Source organism: Beauveria bassiana, assembly GCF_000280675.1.
Source record: "Beauveria bassiana ARSEF 2860 unplaced genomic scaffold BBA_S00008, whole genome shotgun sequence".
Classification (NCBI taxonomy): Eukaryota; Fungi; Ascomycota; class Sordariomycetes; order Hypocreales; family Cordycipitaceae; genus Beauveria; species Beauveria bassiana.
Window position 1 is genome coordinate 227,624 of NW_007930843.1, and position 27,569 is coordinate 255,192.

General features: G+C 54.2%; 11 protein-coding genes across 11 annotated transcripts; 6 read left to right on the forward strand and 5 right to left on the reverse strand.

Annotated features, from left to right (window-relative positions):
* Window positions 1-790: 790 nt before the first annotated feature.
* BBA_03710 (fungal specific transcription factor) lies at window positions 791-2,903 on the reverse strand (the record flags this gene model as incomplete). The annotated part of the gene is made up of 3 exons (XM_008598807.1): window positions 791-1,876; window positions 1,938-2,402; window positions 2,460-2,903. 3 exons carry the CDS (start codon window positions 2,901-2,903, stop codon window positions 791-793), a joined length of 1,995 nt encoding a protein of 664 aa, XP_008597029.1.
* A 658-nt stretch (window positions 2,904-3,561) lies between these two features.
* On the reverse strand, window positions 3,562-4,008 carry BBA_03711 (uncharacterized protein; the record flags this gene model as incomplete). Its single annotated transcript, XM_008598808.1, has 1 exon — window positions 3,562-4,008. The coding sequence occupies one exon, from the start codon at window positions 4,006-4,008 to the stop codon at window positions 3,562-3,564; it is 447 nt and encodes a 148-aa protein (XP_008597030.1).
* Window positions 4,009-4,855: 847 nt separating this feature from the next.
* On the forward strand, window positions 4,856-5,952 carry BBA_03712 (uncharacterized protein; the record flags this gene model as incomplete). The annotated part of the gene is made up of 2 exons (XM_008598809.1): window positions 4,856-5,022; window positions 5,073-5,952. The coding sequence occupies 2 exons, from the start codon at window positions 4,856-4,858 to the stop codon at window positions 5,950-5,952; spliced, it is 1,047 nt and encodes a 348-aa protein (XP_008597031.1).
* A 213-nt stretch (window positions 5,953-6,165) lies between these two features.
* Window positions 6,166-6,669, reverse strand: BBA_03713 (L-PSP endoribonuclease family protein; the record flags this gene model as incomplete). Its single annotated transcript, XM_008598810.1, has 2 exons — window positions 6,166-6,476; window positions 6,558-6,669. The coding sequence occupies 2 exons, from the start codon at window positions 6,667-6,669 to the stop codon at window positions 6,166-6,168; spliced, it is 423 nt and encodes a 140-aa protein (XP_008597032.1).
* Window positions 6,670-8,143: 1,474 nt separating this feature from the next.
* BBA_03714 (ricin-type beta-trefoil lectin domain-containing protein) lies at window positions 8,144-9,903 on the forward strand (the record flags this gene model as incomplete). The annotated part of the gene is made up of 2 exons (XM_008598811.1): window positions 8,144-9,548; window positions 9,683-9,903. 2 exons carry the CDS (start codon window positions 8,144-8,146, stop codon window positions 9,901-9,903), a joined length of 1,626 nt encoding a protein of 541 aa, XP_008597033.1.
* A 401-nt stretch (window positions 9,904-10,304) lies between these two features.
* Window positions 10,305-11,549, forward strand: BBA_03715 (MaoC-like dehydratase; the record flags this gene model as incomplete). Its single annotated transcript, XM_008598812.1, has 1 exon — window positions 10,305-11,549. One exon carries the CDS (start codon window positions 10,305-10,307, stop codon window positions 11,547-11,549), a length of 1,245 nt encoding a protein of 414 aa, XP_008597034.1.
* A 426-nt stretch (window positions 11,550-11,975) lies between these two features.
* BBA_03716 (Glycosyltransferase, family GT34) lies at window positions 11,976-13,216 on the reverse strand (the record flags this gene model as incomplete). Its single annotated transcript, XM_008598813.1, has 2 exons — window positions 11,976-12,667; window positions 12,781-13,216. 2 exons carry the CDS (start codon window positions 13,214-13,216, stop codon window positions 11,976-11,978), a joined length of 1,128 nt encoding a protein of 375 aa, XP_008597035.1.
* A 2,514-nt stretch (window positions 13,217-15,730) lies between these two features.
* BBA_03717 (beta-1,3-glucanase precursor) lies at window positions 15,731-18,205 on the forward strand (the record flags this gene model as incomplete). Its single annotated transcript, XM_008598814.1, has 5 exons — window positions 15,731-15,982; window positions 16,049-16,135; window positions 16,187-16,238; window positions 16,293-16,546; window positions 16,610-18,205. 5 exons carry the CDS (start codon window positions 15,731-15,733, stop codon window positions 18,203-18,205), a joined length of 2,241 nt encoding a protein of 746 aa, XP_008597036.1.
* A 1,422-nt stretch (window positions 18,206-19,627) lies between these two features.
* BBA_03718 (glucose-methanol-choline oxidoreductase) lies at window positions 19,628-23,721 on the forward strand (the record flags this gene model as incomplete). Its single annotated transcript, XM_008598815.1, has 5 exons — window positions 19,628-20,027; window positions 20,315-20,873; window positions 20,925-21,109; window positions 21,313-21,505; window positions 21,570-23,721. The coding sequence occupies 5 exons, from the start codon at window positions 19,628-19,630 to the stop codon at window positions 23,719-23,721; spliced, it is 3,489 nt and encodes a 1,162-aa protein (XP_008597037.1).
* A 1,335-nt stretch (window positions 23,722-25,056) lies between these two features.
* On the forward strand, window positions 25,057-26,256 carry BBA_03719 (uncharacterized protein; the record flags this gene model as incomplete). The annotated part of the gene is made up of 1 exon (XM_008598816.1): window positions 25,057-26,256. One exon carries the CDS (start codon window positions 25,057-25,059, stop codon window positions 26,254-26,256), a length of 1,200 nt encoding a protein of 399 aa, XP_008597038.1.
* A 524-nt stretch (window positions 26,257-26,780) lies between these two features.
* BBA_03720 (uncharacterized protein) lies at window positions 26,781-27,110 on the reverse strand (the record flags this gene model as incomplete). The annotated part of the gene is made up of 1 exon (XM_008598817.1): window positions 26,781-27,110. One exon carries the CDS (start codon window positions 27,108-27,110, stop codon window positions 26,781-26,783), a length of 330 nt encoding a protein of 109 aa, XP_008597039.1.
* Between the last annotated feature and the right edge of the window lie 459 nt (window positions 27,111-27,569).

The window sequence follows — 27,569 nt, forward strand, 5'->3', positions numbered from 1 at the left end:
TAATTATAGCTCTTTTTAAGTAATTTATATAGAAATAAAAACTGCCGTCACTCGCTAAAAAGGCAGTCTCGCAACTACGGAATGTCATAAGCCCGTCGTCGTAGAACAATATTGTGTACAATGATATCATGCGATACAGGAGTACTTCTGGCCCTGCCGGCAGCTATTCTTGCCAAACTCTAACTACTAATATCTTCCAACGTCATGAACTACAACAAGTGTCCACTGTTTCCGTAACCGTCGCTGCTCAAGTATCAAGGTGCTTTATTTTTCTGTCTTTTTGAGTCGGGCGCATTTAAACCTCACGCGGCTGCTGGTGACAACTGACGTAGTATTGCGCCCGGTCGCAAGCACACATTCACATCGGGAATCGATGCCGACATCCAGGCAGAGATCACAGCCGCAAAAATAAAGAGTTAATCCGATAAAGGGCAGTTACATCCGAGCTGGAGAAAGACAATTCCCGTTGCGTGTTTGTGTGCGTTTACTTTTACCGCGATCATGGGCCCCGAGACAAATTTCTCGCACCAATGTCTGTGACGGCATCAGCCCCCCATGCCGGCTGAGCTCTTTCCAGAAATCAGGACAGCCTTGATGAGCACAAATTAATTACCTACAGCGACAGACACTTAGATTGGCGAATAGCGAGGGTGCACCAGAGAAACAAAGGGAACGAATCATGAGAATGCCTGCGCATCTGACTTTTTTTTCTTTTTTCTGTTCTGCTGCTTCTCCGGTCTTGACGGTGTCTGCAATATTACCCGGTTCTTACTGAACGACCGCCAACTTATCAAGTCCCCAGAGAATCAGGCAGATGAATATTTACATCTTCCAGAAAACTAGTCCAAGTAGACATGGCTAGGAAAGGATCATCCTGGTACACACTTTGTACCCCAACCTGGTCCCCAATTATGCCTGTATCAGTAACGATTGCACTGCCATTGCTTTCCGTCCATGCACATTGACTGGTCGGTGTGCTGTAGCTGTTCAAGCTAGATTTGCGCTTTCCTTCAGCTCTCCATTTGAGACGTTGCAATGCGACAAGCTTCGTGTTGTGCCCCGGATTTTCCTCTAGAATAATCTTGAATTGTTTTTCAACGCATTCCCAAGCTCTGTCCGTGCTTGGCCCCTCCGGCTTGACATATAGATGCCATAGGACGTATAGAAGCATGTGGTATTGGGGGTAGCTGCGAAGCCACCATCTGTATTGGCAGAGAAGCGTATCCTCCCAGAGCCGAGAATATATCTCCAGACACTGACATGCTGTGACGAGGCTTTCTTCCGTCGTCACCATCTCTCCTTGGCGGGGATGCTCCATGTTGATCAGCTGCTGACGCGTCATGAAATCCGCTTTGTGAACCATTAGAAGCGCCAGCTGCATGGTCAGCTCGTGCAAAGGAATCGACGGAGAGGAAGCACTCGCATAGGTATTGACCTGGTCTCGAAGACGACCCATCATTTCTTGTCGAACCAGTTCCTTGCTTTGCGAGTCAGTTGCCGATGTCAACAACCCAGTTACGCGCTGTAATGCTTGTGTTATTTCCATATTGATGATGTGAAGGCTCATCTTTGTCCACCCTGAGCTTGGCGGTGGTAGATTTTCCATGCCAGGATACAAGTCTTCGTCGTGGATATTGAGAGGCAATCTTGTGTCAGAAGATGGCAGTACGGATGACGAGCCAAGTCCGTGATCCTCTGCAGCACGGTTGTCTCGGGCAAGCATATGCCACCAAAGGCGCCGTCGGACTTCTGCCTCGAACGGCGTCAGTCCCAGACTAGATGCGTCTCTGTGCAACCCAATCGATTGCGCAACTCTGAGGGCAAGGCCGTTCAAAATCCACGAGCCTCTACCGTGGTTATGTGTTCTGCATGCTGTCTGCAGAGTAGCCAGTCAGTCTCGCAACGACCCAGTTCCCGAGTGATACAAGAATACACACCAGATATATTGCCAGTCCCTGCAAAAGAAGGAACGTGGGGTGCTCCAAGATGTCAGCCGCATATAAGCTCTGCTGGAACTGACTTTCAAAGAGACGTAAAGCCTCTAACCGATCCAGTCCGAGAACATGCTGGGTATCATGGTCCTCCATTGTCGCAGCAGCAGCAAAATACACCGCGCGGAGAGTTACTGACGCGTCTTTGGAGACAGTTTCGGGTTCTCGTATGGCTTCAAAGAATAAAACTTCAGCGGTTGGGATATGCAATATCTTCATGGAGGGGTCTACGTTTTGTGTAAAGATTCGCCACAGCTCCAAAGCGCCTCGAGTCAGCGGCTGCCAATGCTTGTCCGTGCCATCTGCTGCGATAGTCTTCAACGACGTGCCCATCAGGCTAGAAAGCGTATCCCTCGCTTCTACTTGATTTTCGTCTGCACTTCTCCGTAACAGTGAAGGCTTATCACGATCCTTTCACATTTGGTTAGCTATATATCACGGATGCACCATTCTCTAGCTCTCATTCACCTCTTCAATGACACGAGTCGTCAGTAATTCATCAAAGTACTGGCTCGAGTTCTGGCTGTGGAGCAGAATTGTCGGCGAGACTCGACCCTTGGCCTGCGGCGAGGAACCTACAAGGCCCGAGGATGGCGTCTTCTCCGCCTGGACGGCGCCGCCGGTAGTTGCAGCCGTGATGGATCTCTCCAAGCTAGAGAGGCGCGACGCGACATCAGAAATTGTCGTCTTGCGAACGCGGCCAACTGCCGTATTGGAGGGCGGATATGTGCACAAGGAGCGGTTCCGCGTACAGGTGGAGCAGGGTGACTGTCGGTCACATCGTACCTTTCTCCTGTGGCACACGATGCAGGACCGATCGTATCGCTGGGACAAAGGGAACGATGCTGGCGCCGAATGCGAAATTTTTGACTCGGCCGTCCGACGCTTCAATCGGTCGGGAGGGGAGACCATGCCGAAGACTTTTGTAAATAAATTCTACCAAATCAAGGCAGCTACAACCGGTGTGTGAGACGGGTGAGAATCTTCGTCTTGTGAATTGTGAGCAGCAATCGGCCTCGGCGATGAATAGGCCCCGCGTCTCGGCCGCCCAAAAGAATTTGGGGCTCGGACACTTAAATCAGGTATAAGCTCACATTGGTAATGTGGGTGGCCGTTTGGCTGATAAATACCTTTCTTCTTTTTTTAGTCATGTGGGATGCCGAGGACGGCATATGCGGTGGCGCTCCTCTACACTCGCGCCACCCCGAGCTTAATCAACAATCCGCGCCGTATGTTGGTCCAGAGCAGATGGCTTGGAATTTACAACTGGTTGCTCTTGACTATAAGCGGGGGTCACAAAGGCATACATGTCACTGCCAAAGGGCGCGCGCTAGGTTAAGTTTGGCAGCTCCAAGGCTAGGAACCTGTGGTGTTTCTGCGCTCTGCCATAGATTCATGACATGAAGAGCCAATCAGCCGCTGCTTAAAAGAAAAATGTAAAGAAAAAGATGGAATTTTCGCGGCAGCCTTGATTGCTTGATTAATAAAGTGTGTATGTGATTTTAGACGATACAAGAAAATCCTGTTAGATATCTTCAACAGCGTAACAGAACTTTTGGCTGTACTCGACCTAACCGTCTTCCGAAGCAGCTAGCAGTTTTCCCAGACAATCAATAGCCTCGCTATACATGCCGGTGATCATATTAACGAACTCGGCTTTGAAGTTCTCATCCACCCAACTTGCCTTGCAGGACCACGTAAATCTTGTCTTTGCTCCGCCAAGGTCATCCAACACGATGCTCCCACGAGGATACTTGGCCCTATCATGGTCAGGGTTCCGGATAAGAGCATAAGAAAGAGTATGTGCCAAGGGATCGACTGCTTCTAGTCTCTCAGAGACGGTAAAGTCTCCAGGTTTAAAAGTCAATGTCCGTACTGATCCAACTCCAAAGCCCTCCAGGCTTGATCGCATCATGTTTGGGAACCAGAGCTTCTCTGAGCCCCATGCGGAAACGATGGCCCAGACTTCCCCAATTGGGGCGTCAATGTCTTTGGTAACTGTTGTTACGGGAATCATTTTGCGCTTCCGAGTGTCAGCTAGTTCTGTTGGAAAAGTCATTGTGCAGTAACACTAGCCCATTCAGCGACTACTTACCGGTTTAGTTTAGGCTCCGAATTTACCTGTGTCACTCAGGTCAGAACGCAAGGAAAAAGAGCGCTTCTTATATATGTGCTCAATTCCTATAGAGTACTAATCCAACGCCCCTCTTCCAGGAGGACTGCAGGACACTGCTAGATGATACTAATAAATGTACTCTTTTTAAGTTTAATTATTATTATTTTTCATAATAGAGACTTATTTATTTCTAAGCGCGGCGTAGGAGTGGAGCTGTAGGAGGAAGCGCGGGATCGGGTGTCGGCGGCACACCTTTCACCGCCGAGTCCGGCGCGCCAACCGATCAGACAAATGGGGCCGGACCGTAGGATGCCTACATACTGGTACAATGTTGGCTCCTGTGTTTTGATGTGCAGTGCTCGGCCCTATCCAATTACATATAACGATTCTGTCTGCTGCGATAAGAAAAGTGGACAGTGCGCTGGGTGGCTTGGCCGGCTTCAGACATGGTGTAATCTTTCGGCCTCGGCGATGTTTGGTCTCCGTCATGCCGAATACCCCCCCCCCCCAGGCAGAGCAAAGGCGTAATCAAAACCTCATCATGGTCTAACACTTGCCGACGCAATTTCTTGTTGAGGCCAGAGCCAACAGGTATAGCAAAAGAGATGATCAATCAACACTACAGGTCGTGGAGACCAAAACGGCCTTAAGCAGAGTATATAAGGACGACATCTTACCCTGCAAAGACCAGTTTCTCATACCTACCAAAGTCTTTAGACAATTTTGTTGCAAAAGTGATAATTCAAACATGCGCTTCTTGGTCTTGACAGCACTTTTCGGCCTTTCGGTTTCTCGAGCCTGTCCCGCGAGGAATGGGTGCCCCTCACCTCGGCCTGGAGACTTGGACATCTCGTCATATCAATTATATCCGGAAAATGCATGCTTTGACACGACAAGATGTGTCGCGTACTTGAGGTAAGGATCAGGCAAAATGTCAATATGTAGAATACTTGCTAAATGAGCAGTGTCTGTTTCAACGCCTCCGTTGCCGTCTACGATCCCGTGAAGAATGAGGTGACGAACACTATATCCTTTCCAGGACTCAGCGGCGATGCTACTTTGCATTCTACAGGAGTACGAGTCGATCCGCTTGGTCACCTGTCTGTTGTGATCAACGCGGGTGCCGCATTCGACACCTTTGGTAAAGACTTGTCGGGCAATAATTTTCTTGTCAAGTACGATTTGAAGACGAATCAGACAATCTTCACAGCCAACTTGACAGCCGTCTCCAATGGTGCATACGGGGGGTTCCAAGACGTCCAGCACACCAAGAATGGCGACTCTTTTGTGCTGGGGACCTATGGAAAAAGTAGCATCCTTCGAGTGAGCGCTGATGGCTCCGAGGTCATCCCGTGGTATGTAGGCCCGCCGCTCGGTTCCAGCGACGGTTTCTCTGGTCTCGCCCTGCGAGGCCACAACCTCATTGTCGCAGACCAGGCCGACGGACAGCTGTACCGCTTCGACACCCGACGACGCCAAGAGGGCATCCCTGTGCGTATCCCCCTCGGCCCCGGCAACGAGACCATTGGCCAGGACCTCGACGCCGTCTACATGCCGCCGCGATACAATGGCAGGATCCTTCTCGTCTCCCGGTATAATCTAGGCACCGTCGTCCTTTGTTCGCGAGACGCGAGCTGGACATTTGCCGAGAAGCTGGGGACTATTCCGAACCCCTATCGCCAACAGGGTGCGCTCTCGGTGGCTACGGTGCAGATGGGGGCCAGGCTGTACTCGGTCAACTTGTTCTCCAACGATGCCAAGGTTCAGGGCAGCAACGCGGGAAATAGGACAGACCATCCGTTGCAGGATATTTCGGACGAGGTTGAAAAGTTTCTTACACTATAATATTTGACTCTAGGTCTATCTCGTCTTTACACAAACACCACATTATATATACAAGCCCCGAGCCTAATCACTAAATTTTGCAGGCTTGATAATTTTAGTATTCAGTATCCAACTTTACTCAAGTCATTAAAGTATATATATTTTTAGCGTAAAAAAAACATTTTTTTTCCGCGTTCCTTTTAAAAGTGTATGCGCACATTCCCGCCGGACTTGTCACTCCGTCTTGGCCCCCTCCGGATCATGCGCAGAGACCTCAATCTCGACGCGCATATCGTCCTCACCTAGACGCGTGACACCGACGCAGGTCCATAGCGGCTGGTGATCCGGCATGTATCTGCGAAAATTGCGCACCATGGCGTCCATGGCCTCCGTGTTGAGGGGCAGATGGTACGAGTTGACGCGAAACACCTGTGACCAGCCCTTGCCGCCGGCATCTTTGAGGGCCAGGTCCACGTTGGCAAAGGCGAGATCGATTTGGGCGTTGATTTCCTTTTCAAACGCGCCAGTCTTGGGGTCCCAGCCTCCTAAGTTACAGCCAAACAATGTTTTTGAGCATATAAAATTTTTTGGCACGAAAAAACAACCCGGGCGGGATTGTGGCTCACCTTGACCTGCACACTCGATGCGGTCGCCGACGCGCACGGCCTGGCTGTAGTGAAAGTCTTTGCGTTGCTTGACCCCGAGGTCCTTGTATGCGTAGTACTTGAGGTGCGACATGATGACGGAAATTGAGGGGGGAGAACGTTGATAGAGAAAGTGTCATGAGTTAATTGCGAATGAGGGGAGTGGGGGATACAAAGCAACATATAATCGACAGCCCTAGCTGGTGAACCTGTATGTCATCGGGTTTAGGAGCCGGCCGGGTAGGCCGGAGTGGGGGTTGGGAGCCAAGAGCGTCTGTATATATCAGTCGAAAGCAATAATGTAGAAGAATCAAAAGCACCAATACATGGAAGAGAGATGTCTTTTTTTGTTTAATCTCCCTTATTGTCTGTCTGATTAATTGCTCATCTTGCTGATTACTGGCCTCTCCTCTTCGTCTGAAACTGCCATTGTCCCAAGTCAACTAGCGTCGGCCGTTTCGCATCACCATGGGCCAGCCACTACTGCAGGGGCGGGCCAGCAAAGTCCTGATTCTTGAACCCTTTTGATGAATCCTCTTTTTTGGTCTTGAAGAAAAGTTCAACTTTTCGTTTTGATGAAAAGCTCAACGCCATTGCTGCATGTGATGCTCTGGGACATCACATCAATTGCAGCTTATACCGCGCCAACACCTGGGCGGCCAGGCCAGTCACCTCCCCCCCCCCCCTCCCCCAGAGGTGGGGGGTTCTACTAGCATCTTTGCTAATACGGAATCAATATTAATTTCGAGTTTCAACGAGTCCCTTTGTTGCCTTTTTCTCTTCACATAAATGACCACCGTGGGTGATTCAGCCACATGCACCTCTCACAGACGTCAAGACGAAAACGGCCAACGGCCATTTCATGCCGAATCACTACAACTGCTTCCCCGCTGATTTCCGCCCATCGTCTCATGTTCGTCCCAGGTGAAACCTGGCACGTTGCGATTCCAGGCGTAGTTCCCCAGCCCTATTGGCGTTCCATCGACCTTGGCCATTTGTGCCAGCGATGGCCTCGCCTCCACTACCTCCTGTTTGTTGGCCGCATCGCGGGTAATGAAACACTTTGCTCCGCCAAACAAGCCCTCCCGCCTCCGATGGCAAGGAACGGCGTTCCGGATGGAGACTCGTCGATCCCCTCTCATTTCCACCGGAGCCTGCCGTGGGCGGGCTTGGTCGGGGTGGCCCGTGTCGCCCGTGTGTCACCGCTGCACGCCATCGGTACACCGGCGCGTCGTGACGCAGTCCCTGCGTGATGAAGCGTCCTTTGATGTCCAATGATTTGATCGAGGATAGAGGCTTTTTTCAATAATGCGCTGCGTAATTTACCACGCGAGCTGAATATAAGTAACTGCCCACCCAGTGAAGGTCTCTTGCACTTCGATGATGCACGTCTGTCCCATGCCATGAGGTGAAGTAACCTGTCCGCTCCTTTCAGATTTGTACTCTTTCTTCTTGCTCTTGTAAGACTTCTTTTCTTGGGCCTTTGATCAGGTCCTCTGCTGTGCAGACTTATATTTCCTTTCTTTGACCAACTTTTGCCGCTCCTTTTTATCAACACTCCTCCAACCATGCTTCACGCTTCTGCCATCTACACCAACCTTTTCGCCGCGGTACTCGCCGCTGGCAACCCTCTCCTGCCCCGCACCGTTGACAAACTCAACAATGTCGCTTTCAAGGAGGCCCAACAGCGCGACGATGCGGCCACCCGCGCTCTCGCCAACGTGCAGATCAAAACGGCCGACGACCGCTGTCTCTTTGTCGATGTCCTCTCCGGCGACTCCCGCGCCAACCTGACGCCGCTCCAAATCGCCGACTGCAGCAGCGTGTCCGCCGGCCAAGGCTTCGACGTGGTCACCAAGGGCAAGCACAATGACAAGCAGGACCAGGCGCTCGTGGTGAGCACCCTGACCCAGGCCTGCCTGAGCTTTGATCCACGACGGCCGTCGGATTCCCAGGTGCACATGTTCTCCTGCGGTGGGCGAGCGGACGGCGGCGGCGAGGTGTCTGACTCGCAGCTCTTTGCGTTTAACAGCACCGGGGGCACCGAGGGCACCATTGCGCTCACGCCGCAAAACAGCCCCGGCCAGTGCCTGGTAGCGGCCGTTGACAAGGTCGTCATCGCCGTCTGCGACGACAAGGACGACAAGCAAAAATTTACCTTTGGTGGCGACGCCGGAAAGAGCAGCGATGGGAATATTAGTCAGAGCAGACAGCCCACGCCTAGCTCGACCGTTGTTGGTGAGACACCCAGCGCCGACGTTGACCTCTCGAGCACCGCGAAGCCTTCCAAGTCACTGAACATTTCAACGCCTCTACCTCTGAGACCTCCCGCTCCATGCAGCTTTAATATTTCAACCACCACCAGTATTGTTACTGTCACTACCTTGCCAACGCAGACGCCCGCCCCGGGCAAAAAAGACGGCAAAATCAGCGATATTGCTGACTGTAACGGTGGCAGCAAGAAGAATGGCACCAGCACCGACACTAATGGTAGCGAGAACAACGGCATCGGCACGAATACTGGTGGTAGCAACAACGTCAGTGGCAGTAATAGCACTGTGGACTGCAACGGCAACAAGGACAACGACGCCGCATCCAACAGTCGCAACGCGACGGCCACCACCACTCGCTTGCCCAACGGCCAGCACACGGCCAACCCGACCACTCAAGTTCCCGTCTCGGGCGCCGGCGGAAGTCTCAACCCAACCGCCGCCGCCGCCGCCAACCAGTTTGACACGACGGCCGACCGTGCCCTCGAGAGCATCAACCTGCGCGCCCCCGACGGCCGCTGCCTGAGCCTCGACCCGACCGCGGGCGATTCTCGCCAGAACCTCATCCCCGTCGGCCTCGCCACGTGCAGCGAGGACTCGCGGCAAAAATTCGACGTCGTGACGCGGGGCAAGCACAACGACGGCAAGGACGGCAAGGCGCTGCTGGTCAGCGTCCTGACGAATGGGTGCCTAAGCTTCGACAGTCGCCGACAGCAGGGGGATACGGTGACTATTTTCTCGTGTGGCGGTCGCGCAGATGGAGGCAAGTTGTTATTTCCTTGAAAAACCACGTATTATGCCCTTGTTGTGATTTCCATGGCTGACTCCCCCGAGTAGAGGGCGAAACGGCAACGTCTCAGCTGTTCCCGTTTGACGCCAGCAAAAACACCACCATGGTCCTTCAGCCCAGCTCCGACGGCGGCAAGTTTTGTCTTGTGGCTGGCAAGGACAAGTTGGGCTCGGCCAGCTGCGATAACCAAAAGGATCAAGTTTTTGAGCTTGTCGAGGTTCTCCAGTCCACAGCTGCCAAGCTGGCTGCTAGTGCTGGTAAATGCTAAGTTGTGGGAGCAGGATTCTGCATGTCGTCGTCTCTTGATCGGGATCTCGTTTTCGTTTCTCGGATGGTCTAGTCCGATTCTACATGATATGCGATGGATTGTATTGTAAGAATTGAATATACAAAATTTTTTGTTTCAATGTTTCATGGAAAGGCCAAGTTTCCGACTTGATCTGCAGGCAAGCTTGAGACCAGATTCGGCGAGTGGGGCCGATCCACCGTTGACGAACACCACCTCTGCAGATCTGCGTCACTTCACTAGGTAGACGGTAACTAAGCTTCCTCAAACCGTTTACCTCAAACATCTTCTTAGCCCTTTTCCCCCCGCATCCTCACCACCGCAGCTTACCAAAACCAATTGCCGCCACACACACCACACTGGCATCGTCCGCATCCAACACCATGGCTTCGCCCGTGGCCGTCGGCGCCTTTGCCACGGTCGGTGTGCCGCTGCTCACCGCGGGTCTCATTCTCGTCCCCCGGCTCGGGCTCTTCAAGGCCACGGGCGCGCCGCACGCTGTGCTGCCAAAGCCCGTCTCGCGGCTCGACGGCCGCGACGTCCTCGTCATCATTTTCCTCGTCCTCTTCAAGCTGCTCCAGCGAGTCTTTGGCCTCGCCCCGCCGCTCGCGCCCTCGGCCGACTCCCTCGGCTTCGACCTCCCCGCGCTGTCCGTCACCAGCACCCTCGACATTGACGACGACGACCTGCTGCGCTTCGACGCGGCAACCTCCCCACGCGCCAACAAGAGCGTCCTTTCCGCGGCCCCGTCGACCAAAAACGACCCTTTGTCCGCGCCCGCCGCCGAGAATAACCGCTCCCTCCTCATCGCCGGCCTCATCAACCCGCTCATGTCCATCCTCCTCGCCAATCGCAATCTCCCGATTCACCCGTTTGGTGCCGTCAACACCCGCAACATATTCACCTTTCTTGACCCCGAAGCCTGCCGCTACCCGACCCAGGTCCTCGACCTAACGCGCGGCATCACCGTCTCCGCTTCTCTCGGCGGGCCGAGCAATCGCGGCCGTCGGACGAGGCGAGGCATCGAGTTTGAGATATACTTTGAGGTGGCGGCACTGCGACGCGGCGACACCTCTCCGACCGTCATCTTTAAGCAAGTCGGCGCCGTCCTGGCCCGTCTGCCGCGCGACACGAAACCTCTATACCGGGATCTGAGTCCGACAGCAGCCGTGGACGGCGACGGCGAGCAAGGGCCGGGCCAAGAGCCAGCGTGGATGTCGGCGGATGGCGAGATTGTGGAACTTGGTATGCGGGCGCCCAAGAAGTGGGCGGCGCTGTGTCGTGACTACAACCCCATCCACATGTCGAGCATCCTCGCCCGCGCCTTTGGCTTCCCGGGCAAGATTGCGCACGGGAACCACGCTCTGGCCCGCGCCGTGGAGCTGATTGCGCGGGACCCCTCGCGCGTCATGACGCCAGGCCTAAACACGGCGGACAAGGCCGTGCTGCTCTTGTCACGGTCCGACGGGGGCAAGGAGACGCCCAGCGCGCTCGAGGTGCAATTTAAGCGACCGATGGTTCTGCCGTCGCGGCTTGGACTTGAAGTCGCCGACGTCAAAGGCGGATTTGCACTACGTGTCGTCAAGAATGAAAAGGAGCACCTGACGGCCAAGTGGACCAAGTTGTGAGGCGCCTCGTCAACGGCTCGATAAAAAAGGTGGATGAGAAACTTGTACATATTGAACAGAAAGAAAAGAAAAAAGGGATACAAAAGGGATTGACAATTCTACGTTGTCATGTATGGCCATGCTGGCTAGTGGAGGGCCAATTTGTATGATTTACTGCTCTGCCAGTCTTTGCGAGCTTGTAATTATATTGAATAGACAGAAACATGATGATTTCTAAAGCAAGACAATAATGAAGGAATGCCTACAATGCCGGACACGATAGCCAGAGGGAGCAAACAGAAAAGTATGACGCAGAACCAGGACGCCGCACTGAATAGATGAGCTATTTGTATATTTACCCAAAATGTACTTGATCGAGATATGTGTCCCTCTCTTCCTGCTCGAAGGGACATATATCTCTTCCTGCTCAAAATGCCATCGTCTAGATTAGCCTCCTCTGTTACTCTTTGTCTTCTCAGGCGCCGAAGCCATGGCCAAGGTCTTGTAGTACCCATTCCGAAAATCGCTATACAGCGCCGGCATCAGATACCGTAGCACCTGGTCGACGAGCTCATCCGGCTGCCGGCCCTTGCCGTTCCGCCAAAGATGCCGTACCAGTGCGCCGCGGCATCCGTGCTCGGCGGCGGTCCACGGCGAGCCGTTGGCCTCTGCGCACGGCACGGCGCGCACGTCTTCTGGGCGCGTAAACGCGTACCTGTGGACGAAGCTGACGAGCGCGGCCTGCTCGTGCGGCCACTGGTGCGCGAAGCGGCGACAGCCCGAGTACTCGGCGCCAAAGGGGCAGCGGAGCCAGGCGTCGATGAGGCGGTGGGTGCGGGTGCTGTTTTGCGCGACGATGAAGCCCGTGTTGAGGTAGCGGCTGCCGTGGGGGTCGGTGTTGAAGGCCTTGTCCGGGTCGGCGGCGAGCAGGAGCGCCGTCTCGTTGGTGTGCCGCCAGTGGTTGAGGAGCCACTCGAGCGGCAGGGCCGGGTAGCGGAAGACGGCGTCCTGGTCGAGAAAGACGACCAAGTCGTAGGACATGAGGGCGTGCTTGATGGCGGGGATCTTGGACCAGGTGTTGGACCAGTCAGAGATGCGCGTGACTTGGATGAGCTGGTAATCGTAACCGTGGATTCGCGCTGTTGTAAAAGTTGTCTTCTTGTTAGGGGAAATTTTTTTGAACAAGGTTACTGACTGACTGGCTGTCTGAGACACTGGAGAGAATATGAAAACGGGCGCGCGACACACATACAGTATAGATAGTGGCTGAGCATACCAGAGGATATAGGATCTGGATGCGGCCACTTCATGCCGCCGCTGCTGAGTAGCTCCCCGTCCTTGTTCATCGGCCGTGTGTCGGCATCGAGGATCAACACGCGCTTTCCCAGGCCCTTTTTGTAAAAGGGCTCGCCGGAATTTCGAAACACTTGACCAGTCTCGTCGGTAAAGTTTTCGGCCGTGATGGGATGTATTTGGGGTTTATAGAGCGCCTCGATAACGTCGCCAAACATGGACGAGGTCTCGGTCGGACGGGAGGCCGGCCGGCCAAGTCGAGCGATGCCCCGGACAGCCCGGGCCTCTGGATCGAGGTACGTGAAGAAGAGAAACGCCAAAGATGCGAGAAAGGTGGCCAGCGTGATGATACTAAGCCGCTTTCTTAGTTGCTGGCAGATTGTTGAGCGGTTCATGGTGAACAGCATTTTGTTTTTTTTTTTTTCTTTCTTCATGTAAGTGAGTGCATCGTTGGGTGTAAAGAGTGATGATGATTGAAGTTGCAACGGGCAGCGGCCGGACCGGGCAGGTCCAGAACCACGGTTAGCTGACAAGAAAGTAATAGCTGTAGGTACGATATTGTTCACAAGGGAGGGCTGATTCTGAGTTTTGTCTAGCCTCATTTTCGAGTCCAGCAACAGCTTAGCGGGGACCTTGACAAGGCCGGTCATGGTTAGGGCCATATCAGCTCAGTGAACTAATAATAACAGGCCTGAACAGGTTGTCGTTGCAATGAGCATTTCAGACTAATCAGGCTGTTTGTGTCCTGACCTCTGGTAGAAGAAGTAGTTTAAACTAGTCATGGTGTGCGGTCTGGAATCATCATCAAGAGTCTGAGGTGGGAGCCTGAGAAGCAGTTGGAGATGAGGGCGCGTGACGGAGCAACTTTTACCCCCCCAGTGTCAATGAATTGCCCGGATGGATAATTATCCGACTTGCTAGGGCTAGACCTCGCACTCACCACCTGGACAGTATAATAGTACGTTCCTGTCTATGATCCAATTATAGAGGCGTCGAACTATGTAATACACAGCTAGTGTGTGATTGGCTGATTGCTGGCTTCTGGCGGTGCAGTTTACATGCATTGCGCTGTGGGCCGCCGGATTCGGCCACTTGTGTCCGCGAGGGATCATTATTTTTCGAAAGAGGAGGCGGACTAATAAATGGCATGGGCAGTTGCCCATGCCAGAGAGCAGCGGCTTGTTTTGTAGAGGCGTTGCGCTATTTACCACGCACTTTTCATTCCGTCGCTTTTGTCAGATATGTATGGTGTAATGTATCTCCGTTTCTGACTCGGAAAGCACCTAGTCTCCTGGTGAATTCTATTTTTTTGCTTCCACTTGGAGGTTGTCAGTTGGTCTAAATGTAGGTACGGTCTATATTGACCCGCAAGAATATGAAATAATGCCTAATATTGAGAGTGTAGCCGAGCAACATACACCATTTCGACATGCTGACAATGCATCGAAATTCAACAGAATCAAAGAATCGCAGCAATGAGTAACTCAATTTTGTTTTGGTCGACGTAGGATGAAGGCATGGTTTTCATTACTCAATCAAGCATCAAGCATGGCAGTTGGCAAAGATGCAGACGCGCGTTGGCAGCTTTAATCCAGCACCGTCCTGAGCCGACTTTCGAGTCATGCGCTGCGGTAGTGCTGCGTTGAATAGAAAGAGGACAAAGTTGATTTGGCCTTTTTCTTTTTTTTTTTTTTTTTTTCCCCGTTGGTAGCCGAGAAACTATTGACTTTTCTCATGGTGCAAGAAATAGAGAAAGTGGCCGCCGCTAATTGTACACAATAGTCTGGGCCAGCCACAGCGCCTCTGCTACCAAGTATATACAACTGTCCAAAACGTCACGCAGGGTGACAGATTGTGGCTGCTCTTTCCGTTTTCGCGATGCGAGACAATAACATGACTGAAATGCTGGGCTCCAGCCTCTGAGCCTCCGTAACCCCACGTTCTCGGTAAAAATGTCTTGTATTTTACTACGGATCAGTTTGTTTGTTGGATGCGGCTATCGTGTTTTTGCGAGGTACCCCTGCACCCCCGTCCGTTGGGTCAAATCGTCCGATGTGGCTTTCGCAGCGCACTGAGCAGTGGGCGGCCCAATCAATGCCTTGTTAGTTGTCGCAAAAGCATCAATACGCATCATCGATGAATTGCTTAATATCATTTTAAAAAAAAAAAAAAAAAAAAAAAAAAGCCCGCGTTTTCCCATGGGCAATCTAGTCTCCAAATAATCCCCGGTTTTTACCTAGTTTTTCCCATGGCCCGTCGCGCCCTTTTGCCCTTTTTTAGTCAGGGCCCATCGGGTTTATAGTTTGAATGCGGCAGGTGATGTGTGCCTCTAAAAATATTACCCCTGAACGCGACCTGGTTGGTGTTGTTCCTGGTCAACTGGTGTACAAAGTACACAGGGTTGACAGTTGAACAGGCAATTGGGATTTCCTCTGCATGCAGCATTCCAATCTTTCATTTCCTTTTTGCTTAGGTGTGGGAGAGACTGACCAATTAACGCTCAATGTGAATATACCTGAGACACAGGACAACCGTTTTCGCCGTTGCGCATAGAAACGTCCGAGCAATCAGAGCGTCCACCAAAAGTACTTATTAGCCCCGGGAACAAGAGGAATTGCCAGGGCATGCAGGGGTATATTCAGCTTACCTTCTCTCTCCTTTACAAATTTTAGCGCATCGCTCAGCCTCAGTCTCGGCCCCAATGAAAATCACTTTTGCGCCTCTACGCCTCTAGAACGTCTGTCTTGGGTTAAGCTTTTTTCGCATTATATTTTGTTTATCGCTTCAACACGGATTCTTGCTCTTTGCTTCGGTGGCCTTGTTTCGTCGCTCAACCACATTCCCAGGTGCATGCCGACCAGGTTGACTCTGCGCGCAGCGAGTACCCGGCTGCAGCTCCGTCAATCAAAATGCTGAAAACCGTCGCGCTGGCTATGCTGGCCATTGCCGGCCCGCAGGGCGGCGGCTTCTCTGGCTTCTGGTACTCGGCCATGGACCACATCGGGCCACCGCGAGGTTATGCCCCGAATCTCGGAGAAGATGCTGCCAAGTACAACGTCTATGTCGCTGTTAGACCTGGCGACGGCGCTGGCATTCAGGATGCCATCACCTCTGCGCCCGACGGCCAGCGCAACAAGCAATGGCTAGCTTCTCAACCTCGCGTATGTCGCGCGCGCGCCAAGTCGCAAATCATGAAGCTGTCCAGCGCAACTAACGCGTTTTTACAGGTTGTGTATATTCCTCCTGGAACCTATGAAATTAGCAACACTATTTTCATGGAAACTGATACAGTACTTATGGGAGATGCTACGGATGTAAGAAAACCCTTGTCGACGGTTGCGTGGAGTGGACTGACTCGACTATAGCCTCCTGTCATCAAAGCAGCAAAGGATTTCAGCGACGATGTATTGGTCAATGGTAAGATTTACTTTTGCAGTGCCTTGAAGCAAAAAAACTTATAGAATGCAACAGGCCAGGATCCCTCCACCAAGGAAAAGGGCGAAAACTCCTTTGCCATTAGCTTGAAGAATTTAATCTTGGATACCACGGCTATCGACGGCGGCAAAGAATTCACGGCCCTCTACTGGGGAGTTGCACAAGTCTCCCAGCTTCAAAACATCAAGATCCAGATGCCCAGCCCGAGCAATGGTCAGGGCCATAGCGGCATCAGACTCGGCCGGGGTTCCACACTGGCTCTTGCCGATGTCCGTATCGAGAATGGCCAGGTAAGCTTGACAGCTATTTGATACATGTCGTCGTCGTCGTCGTCGTCTACTAATTCGGCATAGAATGGCATTTGGCATGACACGCACCAGCAAGCACTGTACAAGAACATTTACTTTTACAAAAACGAGGTCGGCATGCTCATCTCCGGCGGTCATACCATCAGCCTGTTGGCACCCGTCTTTGACGGTGTCAAGACTGGCATCCACAACACGGAGGGAAGCCCCTTTATTGGTGTTATCGACGGCAACTCGACCGAATCCGGCGTCACTTTCAAGTCCTCTGCTACTCCATCGATCCTGATACACAATCTCCAGACGGACAAAAAGTCGGACATTGTGGAGCTTTCCGAGGGCACCGAGCTCAAAGCTACCAGCCACGTCGACAACTTTTCGTACGGCAACACCGTCGGCCGCGATCCAGTCTATGGGGCGACGACTGGCGCTCACAAGCTTTCGAGTGTCGCGGCGCCCGGCGGCCGCATTCCTTCCGTCACGGTGCCTAATTTCGCCAGCAACGCGGTCACGGACTTTATCAATATCAAAGACTCCAAGCAGAATGGTGGCCACTCTGTCAAGGGCGACGGTACGCTCGACGAGGCAGAGGTGCTCAACAAGATTCTCGAATTCGCGGCTGCCAAGAAGAAGATTGCGTACTTTCCGTATGGCGACTACCGCGTGGAATCTACTCTGGTCATTCCCATTGGCTCTCAGATTGTCGGCGAGGCATGGTCCACAATCTCGGGCGGCGGCAAATTCTTCAAGGATGCTTCTAAACCGAAGCCGGTTGTTCAGGTGGGCAAGGACGGTGACGTTGGTGTTGCGCAGATTCAAGACATGCGCTTCACCGTGTCCGAGGTGCTTCCCGGCGCCATTATTGTCCAGTTCCGGGCTGCCGGCTCCGCCCCGGGCGACGTTGCGCTCTTCAACTCGCTCATCACCGTCGGCGGCACCAAAGGCGCTCCCGGCCTCACAGACTCGTGCAAGGACGCCAGCAACCCCTGCCAAGCCGCATACCTGGGCCTGCACTTTACCAAGTCCTCGTCGGCCTATGTCGAGAATGTCTGGAACTGGGTCGCCGACCACATCACCGAGGACTTTGACGGAGGCTCTAGCATCGCGGGCAAAGGCGGCGCGCTGGTCGAATCGACCAAGGGCACGTGGCTGCACGCGCTCGGCAGCGAGCACTGGTGGCTCTACCAGCTCAACCTGCGATCCGCCGAAAACGTCATCGTGACGCTGCTGCAGAGCGAGACAAACTATGAGCAGGGCGACCATGCCAAGAAGCTCGCGCCGGCTCCCTGGAAGCCCGACGCGCACGGCTGGGGCGACCCGGATTTCGCGTGGTGCAAGCGCGACGACGCCCGCTGCCGCATGGGCCTGGCAAACTACATCCAAGGCGGCGCCGACGTTACGTATTTTGGTTCCGCGTCGTGGGTGTTTTTCAGCGGCCCGGGCTATCAAGAGTGCGCGGAGCGCTTTCAGTGCCAAAAGGTGCAGCACTGGATCGAAAAGACGCCCAAAAACTTGCAGCTGTACGGAATGTGCACCAAGGATACGGCGACGGCGCTGCGACTGGGCGATGGCACGAATATTGCCGCAGAGGGCAAATTTGAAGGCGGCTGGAACCCGGGCGCAAGCATCGGTCGCTACACAAGCTGAAAACAAAAAAAAAAGACAGAAAGAAAGAAAGAAGAGAAAAAAAACAGGGCTTATTGGGTGTTATTCTTGTTTTTTTTTTAATAATAGTTACGAAGTCATGTCCATATTCAGTCGTTTTCATGTCTTTTAGTACTATGAAACTAATTTCTACAATAATTAATAATATCCATCTAAACAAGATATATGTCTTGGTTGGCGCTCTCTCTCTCTCTTTCTCAACACAGTGAGAGATTCGAGTCGTTGCAGTGTCTCACTGTGGCACATGTCAAGGCCCGTGCGCCCTTTCATAAGCACTGGTCTGATCAGTAGGTAGGTACGGATGTACCTAGGTAGGTAATAGTTGGCTTATTGTTGGCTTATTGCTCCCGTGCCCACTGCTCACCACCACCATCACCACCACCACCTCGCAGCGCATTGTGCGCATATTGCAGACGCCTAATGCTAGAACGGCAATAGCCGCGACTTTGTGCTGCACGTGCCAACAGCCACTTCCCTCGACGACGCTGCACAATTGTTGAGTGGGTGCGGGCACATGTACTACCCATGCCACGGCCCATCACCCCCACGATGCATGTTGCGGGCGCCCATTGCTTAATCTGACATGAGCTTCAATTCACAAAGCGGCATGTCCCCCCATGGGCCATTACTGCCAAGGATACAGCGCATGTCTGAGTTTGCACAATTGTGGTCACGTTTAAACGAAATAAACGACCAGGACTTTACAATTCATCATGATGACAAAAATATCGTGGACCAATTACTTTTTGAGCTAAATTTACAGTTCATGTAAAGCTCTATAAATATATATGGGCGAATTGATTAATCCAGTTATGTAGGTATAATACACAACCAGCATATTAGCAGGGTAAACAATGTCGACCAAACAGTATACCCATACCCAGCACATGAATTTGAGTCTTGGTTCATCAAGGCTTTTGCGAGCGACGACTATGAGCGATGAACGAGATCTAGCGTCTTGGTATCTGACAGGGAGGCGGGGGTGATGATTCATGGCCGCCACCAAGCAAACAATCGCCATGTCTTTATGATTATGATTTGCTGCCGACTAGTAGAGCGCCCTATCTCAGCTGTCTGTGATGAGCGCCCTAGGATCCCAAAGCTGACTGAAATGCTGTCCGTGACCTACAGAGTGCTCCATTCTTGATACTCTGTGGCTTACAGAGCGCCCTCAGCTTGACTTGCTCCCATGATCGGACAACTTGCTGGAATCACCGGGCGTTGCGTTCCAGCCGTTGTCTACGCACGCCAACTACGAGAGCCGAGGCAAGACAGCAGGAGATTTTGTAGATATTCAGATGGCTCCCCCTCCCCTTCCTTATATAGAGCCAACTCTAATAACAACATGACCATCTTCATTGGCGCGCCTCTTCACCCCATACTATACTGGCCCATGCTTTTGCCATGTTTCCCAAGTCCAGCCGCGGCAGATACGAGCGCCTGTCTTCCGAGGAAGACGGCCTCGCCATGCGAGACGGGACAACCGCGGCGCCACCCGCGTCCCCGAAACCCCCGTTTCCACGCATCTCCAAGCCCTTGAGCCACCTGAAGCCGTCGTACGACTGCGTCGTCATCGGGTCCGGGTACGGCGGCAGCGTGGCGGCGGCGCGCATGGCCCGCGCCGGCCAGTCCGCGTGCGTCCTCGAGCGCGGCGACGAGAAATGGCCGGGCGAGTACCCGACCGGCCTGCGCCAGGTGGCCGGCCAAGTCCATCTGTCGGCAGGGCGGGCCGGGGCCTGCGGCAAGGCCACGGGCATGTTCCATATTGTGGCGGGCAAGGGCCAGAGCGCCGTCGTTGCGAATGGTGAGCCAGGTCAAAATGGATGGGCCACTTTTTGACAAAAGCACTGACAAGGAGGATGAAAAAAAAACGTGCAGGTCTTGGTGGCGGTAGCTTGATTAATGCCAATGTCTTTCTCGAGGCAGACAAGTCGACCTTGTCCTCGGAGCTATGGCCGTCGGAAATTCGGCAAGATCCGGCTTGCTTGCACAAATGCATGTATTTGCTCCTGCGCTCTGTTTTCTTCTTCTTTTTCTTCTTGTGCCCTTTGCTTTTGCTTGATCGTTCATACTAACGCGGAAACATTTCAGACTACCAACAGGTCAGAGAGGTGCTGGAACCCGAGCCGTATCCTCAAAACTGGCCGGTCCTCGAAAAGACGGTGCGTCTTCAAAAGCAGGCGCAGGCCTTTGGCGTGGGGGACCGCTTCTACCGCGTGCCGCAGACGACGCGGTTCCGCCACGGCATCAGCAGCGCCGGGCTGCCCATGGCGCCGTCCACGCTCACCGGCCAGGACGCGACGGGCGTCAACGACGGGTCCAAGACGACGACACTCGTCACCTACCTCGCCGACGCCTGGCACTGGGGCGCCGACATGTTTTGCGCGTGCGAGGTGCGGTACGTCGAAAAGGCGTCCGCGGAGCTCGGCGGCTACCTCGTCTACTTTGCCGCACACGACAGCGCGCGGGCCGCGTTTGCCAGGGATCGATACGCCGAGCTGTCGTGGGTGCATGCGAAAAAGGCCGTGTTTCTCGGTGCGGGGTCGCTCGGCACGACCGAGATTTTGCTCAGGAGCAAGGCCATGGGCCTCGCAATGAGTGACTTGGTCGGACAGGGCATGAGCGGCAATGGCGACATGCTGGCGTTTGGGTGCGTTTGTCCCGACGGCAGGAATCTGCACTTGACTGACGAGAGTTCTAGATACAATACCAGCCGTGGAGTGCATGATTGTAGGGACCGGAAGCAGACATTTACAGACCGGCAAGGTCCTACCATCACCTCCATCATTGACATGCGTGATAAGACTGGTAATCCGCTCGACGGCTACGTCATCCAGGACGGAGGGGTCCCGACAGTCTTGTCAACGTTTGTCAACACCGTAGTTGGTGCGTATGCGGCGTGTTCGTCCTTGTCAAAAGGTCCCACTCGTCCAAAGATGAAACGGCTGCTTTCGAGATGCAAGCAGATATTGCGGCATGCATTCTCTCACAGAAGCAATAGCCGAGATACCCAAGTGTTGTTAGTCATGTCTCATGATAGTGAGTGATGAGCCATTCCAATAAGAGATAGACTGCTCACCATGGACAAGGCAGCCAGGCAACCGTTCGGCTCGAGGACGATAAGCCCGTGTTTGAGTTCCTCGGAGCCGGCCACAATGAAGAACGTGTGCAACGAATACTGACGCCGCTCAAGAAAGTGATTGAGAAAGACGGAGGCACACTGATTTACAATCCATTGCTCCGTCTCTGGGGCAACCACCAAATCACGGTCCATCCTCTTGGGTAGGTCAAATTCGGCTTCGTGTCAGCAAACGATAACAAGTACTCACTCACCCCTGCGTTGTAGCGGCGCGAGCATGTCGAGGGACAACAGCGGCAAGAGTGGCGTGACAAACCACGTTGGTCAAGTCTTTGCTGGCCAGCAGTCGGAAACGCACGCTGGTCTGATTGTGGTAGACGGTGCCGCGATTCCTGGCGCGTTGGGGGTGAATCCCATCGCCACGATTGCTGCATTGGCGGAGAGGTCCGTTGCCGCGTTTGCCGAGAGACAATCTCTCGACATTTCTACAAAGTCCAACGACACCATCAATCTCGATACGCCAGCTTCTGCCCTCCAACCTGACCAAGAACCAACGCAGCCCTTGGCCCAGAACATGGAACGACTTGTCAATCCCATCTCCTTTACAGAGCTTTTGCAAGGAAATCTTTACAGCGGCACGGGCATCAGGTTGTGCAATACCGCGGCATACGAGCGCGCATGTCGAATGGGCAACGGTCGTGGCCATGTAGCGCGGCTGTTGGCGAGCATCCAGCTCGACAAGACGACGGCAAGATGCAACAAGACTTGCTACAAAGGGACCATTTCTGGTACGCTAGTGTGTCCTGCCATCCCGGGCTCGCCGTTCATGCTCCACGGCGGCACCGTCGACCTCTTCCAGCCGGACCCGGACAGGTGCGGGACGAAAAAGCTCGTCTACGACTGTCTCATGACGGGCACAAACGGACGGCCACTGCACCTGCACGGGTTCAAGCTACTCGATGCCTCCGTCTCACTCAGCCCCAGGCAGTTGTGGCGGGCCATGACCAAGCTGCACGTCACCGTAGTCGACGACAAGAGTGGCGGCGAAACAGTCGCCGCTGGGATCCTCAAAGTGACGCTCGGCTCGTTCCTCAAGCAACTGCGCACACTGACCGCGGCCGGACAAGACCGAGCGGAGCGGTGCAGGCGGAGCATGGACCTGTCGTCGCACCTTGTACACGAAATGGCGCCGCACTTGTTTTTGCCGCTGGGGCCGCTGCAGTACGTGGCAACGAAGCCCCTCGGCGGCTTCGCGAACCCGACAGAGCCGACGGCAACGTACCGAATCGTGGCGCGGGACGGCGTGGAGACGAAGCTGCTCATGTGGGAGCCGGACCCCGCGCACGTGGCGCAGGACGACGTCTCTGGCGCGCCGGTGCCGACGGAGAACCTGGTCATGATCCCCGGCGCCGGCGTGGACCACCAAATCTTTGCGCTGCCCACCATTGCCACCAACGCGGTCAACTACTTTACGCGCGCCGGCTACCGCGTCTTTGTGCTCGTGCACCGCATCGGCCGGCTCGACTCGGCCAGCCAGAGCAGCAGCCCGAGCAGCAGCCCGTGGACCACGTACGACGCGCGGCTCGACATCCGCGCCGGCCTGGAAAAGGTGCGTCAGCTTCAACAAAGCGGCGCCAAGCTGTACACAATCGCGCACTGCATGGGCTCCGTCGCCTTCGCGTGCGGCCTGCTCGACGGCACCGTCCCCGCCGACTGGATCCGCGGCATCACCTGCAGCCAGGTCTTCATGAACCCCATCTGGGCCCGCAGCAACATGCGCAAGGCCGCCTTTCCCGCGCCCCTCGACAAGCTTCACGCCGCCGCCGTCGGTCCGTGGTTCCGCTGCGCCGCGTCCCCGGACGCGGGCGCGCGCCAGGCCCTCATCGACCAGCTGCTGCGGTTCGTTGCGGCCGAGGAGGAGCGCTGCGCCAGCGCGAGCTGCCACCGCGCGACCATTTTGTTTGGGCGCTGCTGGAACCACGCCAACCTCAACGAGGAGACGCATCGCCATGTAGACGAATTCTTTAGCGGCGCCAACATGGCGCTCATGCACCTGCTCATGCGCATGGGTCGCCGCGGGCGCGTGAGCACCAACGGGCCGGCGTTTGCGCCGCTCGACACGGACGCCAATGTCCAGCGGCTGCGCGGGATACCGATTTTTTTCTTCTCGGGCGCGGATAGCCAGGTGCTCTCGCCGGAGGCGACGGAGAGGACGTATGGGCGGCTCTGCACTACGTTTGGGCTCGCGGCGGGCGGGGGAAGTTCAGGACTGCAATATCGCAGGAGGGTGATTGAGGGGTACGGGCATCTGGACTGCTGGATGGGACGCGATGCCTACAGGGATGTGTATCCGATGGTGCTGGATGAGGTTGATCGGGTGGTGAGGGGGGGAGAGTGGTCGTCACTGGTGCGCGAATAGGAGAATCACAGGATCCAGAGCAAACACCTACTATTACATTTTTGTTATATTCCGGTCATATATATTCCTATTATATATATACATTTATATTCTACGATTATATCCTACAATCATATTTTACGATTACATTCCACGATTTTATTCTACGATTATAATCAATTGCTGCCTTTTCTATCGTTGCAAGGTGCTTAGTAGGAATAGGCCCTGTTTTAGGAGATCTAGGACGCGTCTCGCGTAACAGCTCATCCTCTCGCCCAAGTACCAGCGCATAAGCCCCTTACAGCTCGAATTTTGACTTTCGAGGCCGGTTGTCGCCCACGCGTCCGGTAGTCGCAATGTCTCTTCGACAGGATGAGGGCGAAGCAATAGCGCGGATTATCAAATTCGAGGTCGCCCAATTTCTACACACAATCGTGGAACGCCCGCTCGACAGCCTCCATGGACGAGCCGTCCAGCGCTTTGTCTTCGATGACGGTGATTTGAAGCCGGGCCAGGAGCTCATCTCTAGGTTGATACTGGACGGTGGCTGGGCTGAGCCTAGCCTGAGCCCATTAATGTGTCTAGCCTGAAACGGAGATGGTCGTCGATGCGCTTGATGGCTCGCGGGGAAGGTTTCAATGGACTCGGGTGTGAATACGGTGCGGTAGATGGTCAGCCCCCATCAATCCTGGCGATTGCCGGTCTGCGTAGCATAATGTAGATTTGCAAGAAAAAGAAGCGAGGGTACTGGCAGTGTATTCTTCTTGGGAATGTGTAAACACTATAGGAATTGCCGAGAGGTTTGCCATGATTAGATAGATTAGTGTGATGGGCAGTGAAACAAAGTTAGTGAGGGGTGAACTAAGATTTAGCCGCAACTCACCTATAGGTAGGTACCTAGGTGTGCTAGGCTGCCATACCGCGTGCTCCGCTGTCAGCACTTTGAGCACCAGTTTGTCTTACATGCATCAACGGCACCGATCAGACAAAAGCAGTGCGACCCGATCCGATGACGTTCAAGATGGCTTCGAGCTATGTTAGTACTGTTTTTAGAACCTCTTGACAACTTTCCACGACTTTTGACGGCCTTTTACGGCTTTTTCCCATTGGCCAGGGTCGCCCGTTTGTCGAGAGGTCAATGCGCCTATTGACTGGCCGCGATTGATGGGGGGAAAGCTCCCCAAATCCGGCTCTGCCCAGTTTATTACACTTCTCACTTCTCCATCTCCAACCAAGCCTCGCCAGCCCGGCCTTGCTACTCGTGCCCATGCCATCACTCGTGTATCTCTATTCATCGCCAGCTCATCGACCTGATTGATTCTCCATCTGGTGTTCCCTTGCCTTTGCCTTGCAACCATGGATCCGAACCCGCCCGTCTTCTTGCCCAATCTCGTAGCGAGTAGTCCCGTCGCCGCCAGCAGCAGCAGCTGCTACGCATCACCACCGCCCTCGCCGCAGCCGCGCCCTCACAGCAAGTCCATCGTTCAGACGAGCTCACTCTTGCTGCTGCCCGCCGAGATCAGGACCCTCATACTCGCGGCGGCCTTTGGCCACCGCACCATCCACGTCGACCTCGACCTTGTCGCCGCGACACCACCGACCCCGTCACGGCTCAGCGGGCCGCCGGACGGCGCTTCCACTACCGCCATACAGCGCCGCGACCTCATCCCCCTGTCCAGCGATGACATCCGATGGAAGCCCACCGCCCACCTCTGCCACCGCTCGTGCTTTGACGGCGCGCGCCGCCGCCGGTCCCGCCACCCCGCGCTGCCCGCGCCGCTCTTCGTCGTCGACCGCGACCGCTGCTTCATCAGCGGCGATCGTTGTACGTTCCCCGAACACGGCCTCGCGTCGTGCTGCATTGGCGCCATGGGGTGGCTGCTCGCCTGCCGCCAGGCGCACGCCGAGGGCGTCGCGGTGCTCTATCGCCTCAACAACTTTCGTCTCAACGAGTCCTTTGCCCTCGAAAACACCCCCCGCATCCTGCCCCCCGCCTACATCCCGGCCATCACGCAGCTCTCCCTCTCTCTCACCATGGGCCGCACCCGCGTCGCCTCGGACCGCATCGCCTACCCGCGCCCGCGCGACGCCGTCGAGCACCTGCCCGCCTTGCTCGCCCGGCTACCCGACACCTTTCCCGGGCTCCGCCGCCTGCACCTGGTGTTGGCTGGCGAGGTCTGGCCCGAGACGCAGCTGTCCGCGTACTGCGCGCCATCGCCCGTGCTGCACGCCAACGTCGAGGCTTTGTTGGTGCGGTTTGAGGGCCTGGTGCGCCGCTGGCCCGCGCTGCGCCTCTGCGAGGTGGCCTTTGACAGCAGCGTCTACTTTCCCTGGCTGCAGATCGACAAGGGGCTCGAAATTGACTTTAAAAACTATGCCGACTTTGAGCAGTGCCCGTATACCGTCTGGCGGTCGCTGCCGACCGAGGACGCGCACGGGGTGGAGAGCGGCACGGCGGGCCGGCGCCGGCTGTCCGGCTTCTGGGTCTGTCTGGATGCCTGGGACGCCATTCCGTGGTCTGTTATGACGGACCTATACGGAAAGGGGCCATGGTGAGCCTAGCGCTGCTGGCAGTAAGGGCTACGCGGAGAGTATTCTATTCTGCGAGAGGCTGCTCAAAGCATCATTACCGCTGTATATTATTTTTTTCTACTGCCATGTTTTCTTTTCTCTGCACCTTGTACCTAGCGAGCGGTTCCTTGTAAACAAGGGCATCATTTATCCTTTTCTAATGTTTAATTCCAGCAGTTATCGCCCCAGGATGTATTGTATACATGACTTGTCAAGTCTAATGCGTTTGCACCCCGAGTCTGGTAACTTTCATGCACATCTCCATCTCGTCCGCGCACTCGACGGAGATGCCTATTCCACTGAACAAACCCCATCAAGAAGGATGCATCCGACTCTTTGAGACGGCCGTGTCGGTTTCTCCGGTGATTACGCCTCATTGAGAGGTTGTGGCCTACGAACACAAGTACAGACTCGAGGTTATTTATAAATGAATGAATTGATCAGGGGCCCCGATATAACTGTCTATCACAGACACAAATTCCTTCCTTGAATCATTGCAGTATGCCAATCTAGTCATCAAGAGCGATGATGGCATCGACGACATCGGCCAGACCTTGCATGTTCTCGTGAGTCGACAGCTTGTCCAGGTACACCTTGCCGCCGGCCTTGACGCTAATGTAGCGCGTGTGGCCTTCCAGAGTCCGATCCTTCTTCTTCAGTTCGACTTCGAAGCGGCTGTCGGCCTTGTGGAGCGCTTTCTGCAGCTCAATGGTGTTGTCGTGGGCCGACACTGGGCCCCAGACCTTCTTGCCCTTGAACAGCAAGGTGCAGGTGAAGATGTGGCCTTCAACGGTGTTGTCCTTGCTATCGAGCCAGACTTTGAGTTTAGTGTCAGACATGATGGATTTTTTTTCTTTTTTTTTTCTCTGATTAAATTTCTGGCGTGTGCAATTAGTATGTGTTCAAGCCCTTGCCGAATTGTGCCCGTACCTTGGGTTGGGGTAAAAAGGTTGATCGTTTAGAATTGGGTTGCAAGTTGCAAGAGTGTGATGGGTGCTGGTTCTTTCTTCTTTGAATTGGAGGAAAGATCGTGTATTTATACATTACTGATCCGCGGCAGAGTGACTCCGTTACAGTTTAGAGGTCATAGATCCGGAGCTTTGCACCGGCTCGACTGTCTACATTGAAGCTGTGCGACGCAAGTTTCCCTTCTCATTCAGTCAAGGTCCTCGATATTCTCGCGACGCGCATTGCTTGTGAAGTCATACTTGATGTTGCAATGTAAAAAAAAAATTATATAAAAAAAAAAAAAAAAGGTCCTGCGCTCCATCTGCGCTCTTCGCCACGGTGCCGGGGCC